The following is a 12,910-nucleotide window of genomic DNA, read 5'->3' as shown; positions in this document are numbered from 1 at the left end:
TCAGCTTGGCGACTCGTTCTTATGTGGCGGCTCGACGGACTAAATTTGCTTTTCCCTCTTGGATGTGCACTTGGCCATCCACGCTCTTTGGCGATACGCTTGGCCACTATCTTCATTTGCCATCCGCTTAGCCATCCACATCCCTTGATTCTATGGATTCTACAACCGACTTCTTCTTGCTCGGATGCTGCAATTGGTCCTGCTCTTATGCTTTGTAAACTTAGAAGATTTGGTTGCTCTATGCCTCATCCACGATTTTCTACGTTTCCGCTTTACAATTGTGTTAATGCCCGCACAATTCATCTAAGCCGAGTTCGTAATAAACATGGCATTACCTTTTCTTCTAGAAAAAGGGAACGCGAAGGAATATTCCTGCAAAGAGATTTTTCGTCCTTGTGGCCACTTCGGAGTTAACTCTTCTGCTTATCTTGCGCGCCAACTTACAACCTAAACAGAACGCGAATCCAAGTTATCTACGGTAATAATGCACTTATCAGCTCCACGTTACTACTAGCTTCAACCAAATTACATGAAATATGATGCGGCTCTTGTTGTCGACTTGGTTCGGGCTAGTTTCATCAAGTTGTTGAATTCAGATGAAATTCAACTCTAAAACCATCCTCGGAAAGCTGCCATACCACTTTATCTTCATCCAGAAGTCCGGTTACAGCCTCGCATATCTCACGATGGGCACATTAGTTCCCAAAAATAAGTCAGCCCCCATTTTACCCTTTTTTCTTCCTTTTGAGCTGCATATACCAAGCTACCCGCTCTTGTCCGCCCAGGCCTCTACCTCTGCCGAGACCTCCGCCTAGACATCCGCCCAGAAGTCCGCCCCCCAATACCGCAACATCCTGTCTCTTGTTAGTCTTAGCACGCTCTTACCAAGTGCTCGCAAGTCATTCTTCTCAGCATTGGCAGTCTTGCGCTGCCCAGAGTTCTTGTCTTGTCAGATTTGACTCCACGCCTTCGAAAACCACGTGTGCGAAATCTCAATTCCGTATGGTGTTATAGGTTATCTAGGACATGTAGAAGTTTTCCCAGCCTTTGGATGCCATTGTGTCTTAAATATCTCCTGTTCTGCACGAAATAATGTCTTCAAACAACCATCGAACTTTCTCGCAGCTCAGCATCCGGCTGAGAAAATCGAGTCAAAATGGTGATGACCGAGTACACATACGTTTTTGCCTTCGGCACCATGTTTGCCTTGCTAGAGGCATACAACAACGGCGCTAGTATGTCTGAACGCATTATGACCGTATTGCTTTCTATTCGTGCTAATCACCGTCCGCAGACGATGTCGCAAATGCCTGGGCTACCAGTGTTTCATCTCGGTCCGTAACTTATCGGCAGGCAATGCTTCTTTGTCTAGTCTTTGAGATGACCGGTGCTCTTGCCGTGGGCGCTCGTACGGCTTCAACGATCAAAAACGGTATTATTCCTATATCTTCGTTTCAAGGCAACGCTGGTGTTCAGCTTCTTGCCTTCGCCTGCAGTTCTGCCGGCGCCGCGATGTGGGTCATGTGGTGCACACGCAACTCGGCTCATGTCTCTTCGACATATTCCTTGGTGTCTTCTATAGCAGGCGTCGGCGTTGCAGCTGTTGGCGCTAGTAAGGTCGAATGGGGCTGGAGTGGTGGTTCTGTACGTTCATTATTTGAAATCATCCTTTGTATCAAAGAACATTGAACTAAGATACGTGGAACAGGGTTTGGGCGCAATTTTCGCAGGTTTAGCCATGGCTCCCTTCATATCCGGATGCTTCGCAGCGACTATTTTCATGCTGGTCAAGACGGTTGTTCACATGAGAAAGAATCCCGTACCTTGGGCTGTGTGGACGTCGCCATTTTTCTTCCTAATTGCTGGAACTATTTGCACACTCTCAATCGTCTACAAAGGTTCACCTAATCTTGGATTAAATAAAAAGCCGGCTTGGTACATCGCATCAGTGACTCTTGGCGTTGGTTTCGGGATCTTTTTCCTGTCCGCCCTCTTCTTCGTGCCCTATGTTCATGCTAAGGTCATCAAGAAAGACTACACCCTAAAGATCTGGCACATCTTCAAGGGACCACTTCTCTTTAAGCGACCTGCACCCGAAGATGCTTCAGAGGCCAAGGTACCTGACTACACTGTTATCCAGCACGGTGGCGAGGAGAATGAGAATTCGGGCGACGTGAGTGCTCCTAAGGGTCAGGCTGATGGTAAACTCGCGGACATTGTCGACGTAGAGTCAAACAACTCTCAGCAAGGAGAAAAGTCTCTTAATCGGCTTGAGGACGAGACTGTACAGCATGACCCAAATGCTGCATACAAACTGCTTCTAGTGAAAGCCCGCCAACGTCACCATGCTGAGCTGAGAAAGTCACGGGGACCTCTCGGGTGGGCAATGCGAGTATTGCATAACAACCCCCTTGGCGCTGGCTCGATATACGAACTGCACAACCTCAAGGCCTTCTGCATCCGTATACCGGCAATGATTGTCGTCGCGATGACCTATGGTCTCCATTACGATATTCATAAGGCTCAAGTCGGAATACTTGGAACTCCTGAGGGTCGTCGTATGGATCGTGTGTATGCTCAGGCGGCCAAATATCCCAATGAGGTCGAGTACCTGTACTCTTTTGTGCAAGTTCTTACAGCATGCACAGCTTCATTCGCCCATGGTGCAAACGACGTGGGTAATGCTGTTGGCGTCTGGGCCGGTATGTATGGTGCCTGGAGAACAGGGAAGACGGTGGCATCGAAGGAGGAAGTGCCTCTCTGGCAGATTGCTGTTGTCGCTTTAACCATATGCCTTGGTTTCATCACCTATGGGTACAACATCATGAAAGGTAAATTCCATCGTTCATCGCTTCGTATACAATGCTGAACAGCTTACAGTCATGGGCAATAAACTTACCTACCACTCACCTTCGCGTGGATCCTCGATGGAGATGGGAGCTGCCATCACCATCCTGATCTTCTCTCAATACTCCCTCCCGGTGTCAACCTCGATGTGCATTACGGGCGCCACTGTAGGGGTAGGGTTGTGCAATGGCACTCTTAAGGCAGTGAACTGGCAACGTGTGGGTCTACTCTTCTTCTCATGGGTTATGACCATTCCGATTGCAGGCTTGATCGGTGGCGGCTTGATGGGTCTTGCCCTAAATACTCCGGGCTGGTAGACAAGATCGGTGATTCTGTTGGAAAGCAGGCTATTGCTGTATGGTGATCAGGCCGAGGAGAAAGGATGGATATAGCAATCCAATCTTTGGCGTTATTCAGTTCGGACACACTCCAAAACTACTGGCTTGGATTCATGCCAAGATCAATTCCAGTTTCATTCGCACGAACTCGTAGAGATGCATGCGTTATATCGAATCCTTGTCGCTTTCGTCTTCCACAATGTTCACAGCAACGCCAAACTCTTGGCATGGCTGGGGTTCACACAAGGCAGCAAAAGATCGACTGCATGTGGACGCGTGGATAAAGTCACGACAGTTACTCGCTCGTCCACACATTAGTGGTTTCCGCGCGTGAAAGCGAGCACGATCGATGTTCGTGCATCTCTAGACCAGGGTGTGCAGCAGTGAGTGAGCATAACGCGGAATAATGTGGATCTTCACGACGCGCCGGTGCTCATACATGCGTCTGACCACGACTCTTTTTTGTCGTGACAGCTTCTCCCGGAAAAGAAAGACTGGAAAAGAACATGAAGAGGCAAAAAGCAAGCGCGAAAACAAGGCACGATTTGATTTTGGAGAGCTGCAAGATCGAGCCGTAGCCCTCAAAGATACTTCCATCCCACATCACTCTCCAGCAACGGGGGCGGAGTTCATCGCAAGCGGAGTCAGTCAAGTCATTGACGTTCGCACAATGGTATTATGAGCTGATACAAAATAGCGTAAGGTTAGCTTTTGTTTGACCCACTGGGATGGAACCTCCGCATCGTACAACAGTCGGCAGTTGTTCGATGACCGATCGGACTTAGCAAAGGTCCGGCACATGTCCTCAAGTAAGATCCAGGCTTAGTCCCAAACGTGTCACCTTGAACGCGCAAGCCTTTACCAGAGCTGGTTATAGACACGGTCAGAGAGGACGGACAAGGCGCTACGGCTACGCGCAGGATTCGTAAGCGTCCTGGTCACTTCAGATTCGCTGTTGCAAACACCGTCACGGCTTCTTATACCCGCGCGTCCGGGCTCTCAAAACTTCATGTCGACAGCTTCATTCCAAATTGCCTAGCATTGATTTGCTACCGATTTCACGACCCGGTCCGCAAAGATTGACGGCCAAGGTCGCCTGGTGCTACAGATGATGGACGAGAACGCTTCTCCGCAGGCAGCTAGTGCCTTGGCTGCTTCTTCTCCCATGTCGCCCAAGAGTTTTGAGGCCCAGCAACCACTGCTACTCGAGCTGGACGTCGAGGATGGCATCGAGCGGCGCCGGAGCCGCCGATCGAGGCCAAGATGGGGTCGTCATAATCAGCAGCCCACGTCGGCTCAGGTGCACCAGTTCTGCAACCGGATGTTTCTCAGATCGCTTGTGTGGTTTATGAAGATTTCGGCCGGATTTATATCAGGATTTATTTTTGCATTGTACGTCGGCAACTCTGGAGCAGCTGTCCACTTTTGTCACTAAACGCAATTTGCGTAGGTTTGTCATTCCATTTTGGCCCACCCCCAGCGAGGACCACTTCGACGATGCGTTCCGAAACTTCCAGACCTCGCTGGGCATATCACCCTTTGATCCAGACTACCCCACAGAATACATGAAGAGTGTGCTGCCGATACCGTGTCATTCGCACAATGACTATTTGCGTCGGCGACCCTTATGGTCGGCATTGGGATCGGGATGTATTGCCGTCGAAGCAGACGTTTGGCATATTGGAGCGGACCTATATGTGGGACATACTCAGGATGAAGTAGTACGATCCAAGACGCTCACCAACCTCTACATTGAGCCGTTGACAGAGCTCTTGGACCACAGAAATATGAACCGGATGGAATGGTCCGAAATGAAAGGCGTGTTCTACCAAGACCCATCGCAGACGCTGGTGCTCCTGGTCGACCTCAAGACGCCCGATTGCTGGGATCTTCTTTACGAACAGATTGAGCCACTGCGCCAGAAGGGATACCTGACATACTGGGACGGCAGTACTCGCATCATACGTCCTGTTACCGTTGTGGCCAGTGGCTCCGCGCCATTCGATATCTTGATTAGCAACCAGACTTACAGAGATATTTTCTACGATGCTCCGCTCGACGCTCTCGACGACTGCATCGACGGTGAATGTGAATCGAGCCAGGTGTCTGAAGGAGCCATACCGTACAAATACAATCCATCGAACTCGTATTATGCATCTTCTAGTCTGGCTCGAGCCATTGGAGCGATTCCGGGATTCAGACTCACCAACTCACAACTGGAGCTTATTCGCAGACAAATCGACGAGGCTCGGAAGCGAGGACTGATTCCTCGATATTGGGGTACCCCTAGATGGCCACGCGGATTGCGTGATGAACTGTGGGGCGTGTTGCTCCATGAGGGCGTTGGCGTGTTGAATGTTGATGACCTACGGGCTGCTCGCAAAGGCAACTGGGGCATCTGGTCGCAACCTTCGTTTTGACATGCTATCTGAGCCATGAATCTCCCGTGTATCTAAAACAGGCACGGCATCCAATGTTCACGACCTGCTATGTAACAAAGCTGTAATAACAAAATTGAGGTTCGATGTTCAAACAGCTCTCGGTTTCCGGTTTCCAATCTATCCCATACATTTATCGGCGAAGGAAGCAATCGCTACCATAAGACTAAGTGTCCACAGTGGTTTCTGAGCCAACTTTGACATGCAGACCATGAAAACCAAACCCGACAACACCACCTACTTCTGCTCTACCAAGTTCTTGCATCGTCCTTGCGTCCAAGCAAAGAAGGTAGCTTGACTCTTTCAGGCCATCGAGAACCACACTCAACAAGACCCCGTCGTCCTCAGCACTGCCCTCTGGATCCGCCACGAAAATAGGCTCGCCGGGAGTGTGTGCGAATGTACCCCAGTATTTTGGCGTGTGCGTCTTCGAGTCCCACTTGACTAAGCCGTCCGCGAGGGATGAGAGTCTCCGGTCAACAATGCCATACGTGTACCTGTGCGGTCGGGTGACGAATCGGGGGTTCAATGTGGGAAGCTCGGGCGAAGCATCCTTCGGCGCAGTATATTCAACAACGACTACTCCTGGTTTTTCCGACGCTGAAGCAATATCTCGTAGGCGATATCTCCGAAGGAAGCCTCGCGCTGCGTCACCTTTTGGACCCTGGAAATTCTTATTCCCTGGTGCGGTGGACAGCAGATTATCGTAATAAAATTTGTGAAGGACATCGAGGCTGGAATACTCGGACAGCTCGCAAACAATGTCAACCTTTGACCGGTCTAAAGGTGAAACTTCTGTCCAGGCGTTGACCGTGTGGAAGCAGAAAAACGCAGGCGATTCATACTTTGCGATGAGGCCCTTACTGTGGCGACGATCGATAACGTACCAGATTGTTCGCTGCTTGCTATCGAAAGGGGATATGCTGTCAAGGATATTCTGATTATACAGGATGCTGGCACCGCCAGATTTGATGTGACTGTTCCAGACGCAGAGGATCACATGGTCCTGAGTCAAAAGAATAGAGTGCAAGTACGCTGGCTTTCCTGGGAAAGATGCAAGAATTTCCGTCTTTCCTGTCGAAGCTGACACGTGAAATATGCGATATGTGGGCTGGCGTCCAAGATCGAGATTGAAATTATAGACATCACCAGTCTCCGGATCGGACTTTGCGTGTGCTGCTGATAGAGGTCCCTTCAGGCTTGGATGCAACGACGCTTGCGAGGCGATGCCAATAGGCTCCAGGGTCTCGGGATCAAGCTGCTTGAAGTTACTGGCGTCAGTCTTGGCCCACAGGGTTTGGATGCCGGAAGCATGCCGCACATCTTGTCTGCCAACGTGCGGTGGCGACGTTCCCGGCATATTGAAGGACAAAGTAACACCAATATTTGCGGCTGCAGGATCAATGGCCCGTTTCTGCGCAGTCGACACTTCAAATACAGTCATCACCTTAGAAAAGAAGCTTTGACATGGATCTCTTTTCTGGGCAAAGGTGAACCCTTTCAGTGTGCCCGTTTCTTTGATACTCTCAATGAGTTTATCGACAGTACTTCGCGAGTTGTATGTGACTTTTGAAGAGCCACTGCCGTCAGGCGTGATCTCGAAGCGATGCACTTTCGACAAGCCGTCGAACCAGTGTGACATCGAAAATGTGCTGCCCTTTGAAGTATCAATCTTGTAGGCACTTGGTCCTGTTCTGTAAAGAACACCAGCAGCATACGCTGGTATCTTTCCAGTGACCTTCAAGTCGACCGGCGTGCGCTGTTCGAAGAAAGTGTTGAACTATTAACTGTCATTCTATTAGTTCCACTACAGAAAGATGATAATACTTACTCCAACATCGTTAGGCCATTTGGACCAATCACCATCGACATCTTCATGGATGGAGTCGCTTCGATTATAATTCTGTGTTTCCATGTTGCATGCAAGTAGAACAAAGCCGTCGCTGCAGGTATAAACTTGAGATCGACAACACTACGGATGCAATCCAAGTATTCAAATATGCGCGAAATTTGAAACGGACATTGCCATCAATCTACGATCTTTATAGAGAACTTGCAGCAGAAGGTTTCAAGAACTCACGTCCCGATTTGGACCATTCTGCGCTCGGCGAACATAGATCCTCCGGAATGTCAGGGAGAAGAGCACAAGCATCGTGAATTTTGGGACAATGGAGCGCAACTATGAGCTACTCTCTACGTTTAAGAAGAGAAAAAAAAGCTCCGCCAACACTGTTGCAAGCCATGATGCACCTTCGCCTGGTTATAAATCTATCCGCTTGGACTTATGAGCATCATTAACGGCCGAAAGCTTCTATTGGACGAGAATTCGCTTGGCATGCGAAGTTCCTCGCTTCGCTGTGTCACGACCAACAAGCCATGCGAGATCGAACAAGGGTAAGCGAGCATTCACAGAGCTTGGCTTTGCTCAGACCAACAGGAGTTACTCAGCCTGCCAGGACGCTTTCGCCAGACAAGATCGGGCCGGGTATCGGATGAGTCCATTGTGTAAAGTCCTTCCGTTCGCATTGGCTGAGCGGTCGTCAACGTCATTCAATACAGCACTCAATCCACATATGCGTTGAGAATTTCACGTGCAACAGTAGTTTCATCCTCAGGAGAAAGAGAGTCACCGGAGTACGTTAAGAACACTTTTGGGAAGTTCCCGTGACCGTGGGACCTGAAGAATTCGAACTGATCTCAGCGGTGAGGGTCGAAACAGGAGTGAATTAAATGTGTTTCTCGGTTGTCATTTCCAGTAACCACACAATTAACGGAGAAGGTGAGACGGAGATAGGTAGAATGAACAGAAACCTCGCGAGCGCATTTATTTTTTTCATCATTGTGGTGACCCATAACACAGGCGAAGCGTTATAGATCGTAAAAAGCAGAGGGAGATAGCCAGCTAACCTAGTATGCATCCCCGCGATACCCGTCGCTCGTCGAGGCCTTTGTCTGACCCGTTCGATCAAATACCTGAGATTGAAGAGCCGCCATCACCTGATTCAGGTCGCAGCAGTCAGCAGCGAGGAAGTAATTTACAGAGCAACAGTGCAAGTGCTCAGGCACATAACCGCCAAAATGAAGGCTTAGGTCCTGCATTTGGTTCGGCTCGTGCAGAAGCAGGCACGAGGCAACGTGGCAGCTTTATGTTTCCAGCAAACGGACCTCGAATAAGTCCAAGGAGATCAGCCTCAGCTCGAGAGCATTTCGAACGCCATTCTCAATTCACAGAGGGAGCCAGAAGCAGCAGTTACAACAGCTCTGATATTGGCTTGTCCAGCTCTTTCGGCGCTCGACGTTTTCATCGCCACTTTGCGGGTTCTCGCTACGACGAGGATGGCTTTGAAAGATGGTTGCACGACGCTGGAACTCTGAGGACGAAGTTCAAAGGACGATGGGGGACATCCTTCAACCGATGCTACCCATTCCGTGACCATGGCTGCAGAGATGATCCTCATTTCGAAACACACCGCACTGCCGCTCTACGAAGCTGCATTCATGGTACAGCGGGCCCTGTCTCTGCACGGGAAATCGATGAAGCTGTTGCATATCTTAATCGCACGATGCCGCAAGAGGAGTTGAACAGGATCCGGTTGGTTCTGGATGCACAAGGAGTCCCCTTTGCATTCTACGTCTACAAGAGGATTACTGGAGGTACCGCATACTTTTAGTCCAACAAATCTTCTCCGTAAACGGGTGATCTTCGGCCTACTGCATCTATTGAAGACTAAATTGTAGTGGAACGTACAGAATGCCCTTAGATCAGAGGCATATTTCTTTCGCCATCGGTTCATTCGATAGCTGGCACTGGCTGTTCGCAATAGTTCAAGATAAATTCAGGAACTCGGTGCCTGATTACAGGGTTCACAAAAGATCACCAAGATGAGGAAAAATCGTTTTTCCTTTTTAGGTGTGCCACGAGATCGAAATGTTAAAGAGCTGAGTTTTGAACCAATAGCAGTTGACAAAATAGCCGTTATTTTGATGAAAACAAGGACCGCGTTCCGTGTCCGATTTACCAGCATTCCATCCCGCATTGTTGGGAGCACATGGAAGCAGAAACTTGAATCGCGAAGAAGCGAAATTTCTATTTGATAACATAGTTTCTACTGCCCTGGGATTAACAATGACAGCAGGCAAGATTAGTGGGCCACACCTTGGAAAGAATCGAAAATACTATAGCTCTAGCTGGTGTTGTAGCTATGTACTGAATGCGCTTGAATTTTAATCTTTTCCTCAAATATACATCCCGAAAACAGGTGCTCTGCAAGGTATTGATTTTAAAGATTGCTTACCATAACGTATCAAAATTTGTGAACAGTCTCCGATCACTTAAAAGAGTCTACGACGAGTTTAGTCTTCATTCTTTCTAACACCAGATAGCACGCAAAATGTTTCTGAACACGTACATCTGACTTGAATGGCTAGTTCCTTCAACGAACGAACGTATAATTTGGTAAATATATCTGCAATGAAGGTATCGGCTGTAACTGAGCTCGAGTGTGCTTTGCGCTGTCTGCAACTTGGTACCCGAATCTGTCATTGCTCATGCTCTGCGGACTACCGACGTGGTTTAAAACGTCGAAACTTATCAAAACGCAGGATCCATATCCTTTACTCAATGTATGGGGGATAATAAATCTCCCGCACTTGACACTCGCTCCGTCTCGGTTAGAGCAATTGACCACGTGACATCTTTTTCAATCAGTATCACATCCGACAGCCTGATGCAGCTGTGATGCATACACTAAGCTCTGAGGAACCGTTAACCAACATGCTATAGCGATGCAACATGATTTGATGGTCATTTCAAGTTCAGGCCTGATAAGCAGGGACTGTTGATACCCAATAGCTACCTACCATGCGCCTTCTCGACAGCACAACCTTGCGACCAGAGGTATTTCTCGGAAGCAACATTCCCAAGTATGCAATTCTGTCTCATACGTGGGAGAATGAAGAGGTGTCCTATCAGGACTTGAGCACACTTACTTTTCAAACAAAGAAAGGATGGCAGAAGATTCGAAAGACGTGCGAGCTTGCCCGTCAGGTCAACATCGATTGGGTTTGGGTAGACACATGCTGCATCGACCAGTCCAGCAGCGCTGAATTGACTGAAGCAATTAACTCTATGTTTCGGTGGTATGGAAGGGCCGCGAAGTGCATCGCATACCTTTCCGACTTGCCAGTCGAATCCGACATCGATTCCGCCCTGCCACGGTGTCGCTGGTTTACGCGAGGTTGGACGCTGCAAGAACTGATCTCGCCATCAATTGTGCAGTTCTTCGACGAAGAGTGGCACTATCGAGGCAGCAAGCATGATCTCAGCAAGCAGATAATGACCATTACGCACATCCCGGAGGACGTGTTGTTGGGCAAGACTCCATTGAGCACGTTGCCAGTTGCGCAAAGGATGTCTTGGGCAGCGGCACGCAAGACATCCCGATTGGAGGATGCGGCGTACTGCCTCTTTGGAATATTCGACGTCAACATGCCATTACTGTACGGGGAAGAGGAGAAGGCGTTCCGACGCCTACAGTTAGAGATCATTCGCTCGACTCCTGATTTAAGTATATTCGGATGGACCATTTCTATGAACGCTCAACTGTGCCCAGGATGGACTCCGGGATCCACAGCATATGCCAGCGTGTTGGCTCCTTCACCGGAGGCGTTCACGAATTGTGCGGACTACGCGAAGCTCTCGAGTCGGCCCACTGGAGAGCTTGCTATTTCGAATCTGGGTGTCAAAGCCACAGTCCAGCTGATCTACACGGAGATGACTGAAACAAAGGGATTCAAGTATGTTCTTCCCTTGTATTGCCGCAACAGACGGTACGAGAACTTGGGCGTGGACTTGAGAAAGTGTGGACCGGACCAATTTGTCCGTGCAAATCCGGCCTGTCTCGTGACAATCAAGCCGACGAGCAACGCAGAAGCTCCCCGAGAAAGACACCTGATCACGTCCATGTTGTTTTTGGATCATGCTGCGCCGTCGACGTACTTTTCCAATGCGTCGCTCATTTCCAGATGTCGCTCGGGTGTACTGCAAATTCGACTTGGCCTGGCCTTGGTCATGCACGACGTCTGGCCGTGGGCTCGCTTCGACGACCAAGATCAACTGTTCTTTGTTGCCAACGAGGGATATGGGAACTGGGACTCGGCCACGTTACGGATGGGAGTCGCAAATCACAAGGGTCGTGAGTGCATGTTCTATGCGACTGGGTGGAGTGCGCATAGCAAACAGTCTCTCCAGTGTTCCATCGTCGATTACGAGCGCTTCAAGCCAGCTATCAAAGATATCCAAGATTCGTTGGTCAGATGGAATTACGACAGGATTCGCGTGCGAAGTTCACTGCATGCGGCAAGAATACCAAGACAACCAGCGGTCTTCTTCGAGGGCTCAAACGACAGAGGCTACATGGGTATATCATTTGAGCTAACACTAGTCAAAGAATCCAGCGTCTGTTGCCGCCCGTTCTGGCGAGTGGAATTCTCCTGCAAGCATTACACCAACAAAAATTTTCCAACTATGGCGCGGGAAAGCTGGAGCAGTACGTGACGAGCTCTGACCATTTTTGTTCATACGCATGAAGAGTCACGCTTTGGGAACAAACCGGCTTGAGGATGAAAATATTGGGCTTTGCTGTTGCTTCGGAGTCCTGTCTCCGTTGACCACAAGAGCACATTCGCAACCAGTCGGAAGGACAAAGAATGAAGGATGTTGCCGAGAGCGTTCTTAGAGTGACAGAAGCAATCCAGGTACAATAGTCGAATCCCGGAGCTTCGGTCGACGAGAGCAAAGTTGAGCCCGACGGACCGGCAAGTTACAGTAACAGCAAGGGGACGCCGTCATCGTCACCGTCGTTGTCCGCCTAACCAAGTCTTCAATCAGCTGCATTCTATGCTGTTTGAACAACCCCACCTCGGTTCTACACAATTTGTTTGCTTCGAAATTTTTATGTCCTTTGCAGGCGCCATACTACATCTTGAACAAAGGACGGCGTACTTTGGTGCGCTGCGGGCCGGGGATCCGCACCTCGTATTCTGCTCCGTGACTTAACTTAGCTCTCGCTTAAAAAAGCGTCCGCGTGGGGGCGGCCTCTGAGTCGTCTGGATGCATTCTTCCAAGCACTGGACGACTAGGCACAGCGGCCGGAATGCGCCTATCGGCTGTCGCTTGCCATCATGCATTCTATCAGGAGATTCAAGTCTCTTGGCTTCGTGTCTGACCAGTCCAGGCGACACTCTTTCCCTCAGTCCACCATCGTGGTGCAGTATTGCTTCCCAGCA

The 12,910-nt window shown here is 49.5% G+C and overlaps 3 protein-coding genes across 3 annotated transcripts; 2 read left to right on the top strand and 1 right to left on the bottom strand.

The window, feature by feature from the left end:
- The first annotated feature begins 3,932 nt into the window (after nt 1-3,932).
- PV09_06011 (uncharacterized protein) lies at nt 3,933-7,810 on the top strand. Its single transcript, XM_016359589.1, has 2 exons — nt 3,933-4,577; nt 4,636-7,810. The coding sequence occupies exons 1-2, from the start codon at nt 4,294-4,296 to the stop codon at nt 5,603-5,605; spliced, it is 1,254 nt and encodes a 417-aa protein (XP_016212425.1). The 5' UTR covers nt 3,933-4,293; the 3' UTR covers nt 5,606-7,810.
- Nucleotides 5,790-7,538, bottom strand: PV09_06012 (uncharacterized protein; the record flags this gene model as incomplete). Its single annotated transcript, XM_016359590.1, has 2 exons — nt 5,790-7,403; nt 7,455-7,538. The coding sequence occupies 2 exons, from the start codon at nt 7,536-7,538 to the stop codon at nt 5,790-5,792; spliced, it is 1,698 nt and encodes a 565-aa protein (XP_016212426.1).
- A 2,674-nt stretch (nt 7,811-10,484) lies between the features above and the next one.
- Nucleotides 10,485-12,415, top strand: PV09_06010 (uncharacterized protein; the record flags this gene model as incomplete). The annotated part of the gene is made up of 1 exon (XM_016359588.1): nt 10,485-12,415. The coding sequence occupies one exon, from the start codon at nt 10,485-10,487 to the stop codon at nt 12,177-12,179; it is 1,695 nt and encodes a 564-aa protein (XP_016212424.1). The 3' UTR covers nt 12,180-12,415.
- Between the last annotated feature and the right edge of the window lie 495 nt (nt 12,416-12,910).

Source organism: Verruconis gallopava (assembly GCF_000836295.1).
Source record: "Verruconis gallopava strain CBS 43764 unplaced genomic scaffold supercont1.20, whole genome shotgun sequence".
NCBI classification, from domain to species: domain Eukaryota; kingdom Fungi; phylum Ascomycota; class Dothideomycetes; order Venturiales; family Sympoventuriaceae; genus Verruconis; species Verruconis gallopava.
The sequence above is the reverse complement of the archived record's forward strand: the minus strand, read 5'-3'. Positions and strand labels throughout refer to the sequence as shown.

Excerpts from the sequence above, each read along its gene's own strand:
- PV09_06011 (XM_016359589.1), top strand. The coding sequence starts at position 4,294 with ATGATGGACGAGAACGCTTCTCCGCAGGCAGCTAGTGCCTTGGCTGCT. Across the intron at positions 4,578-4,635 it reads TCAGGATTTATTTTTGCATT|GTTTGTCATTCCATTTTGGC; the intron begins GTACGTCGGCAA and ends CAATTTGCGTAG.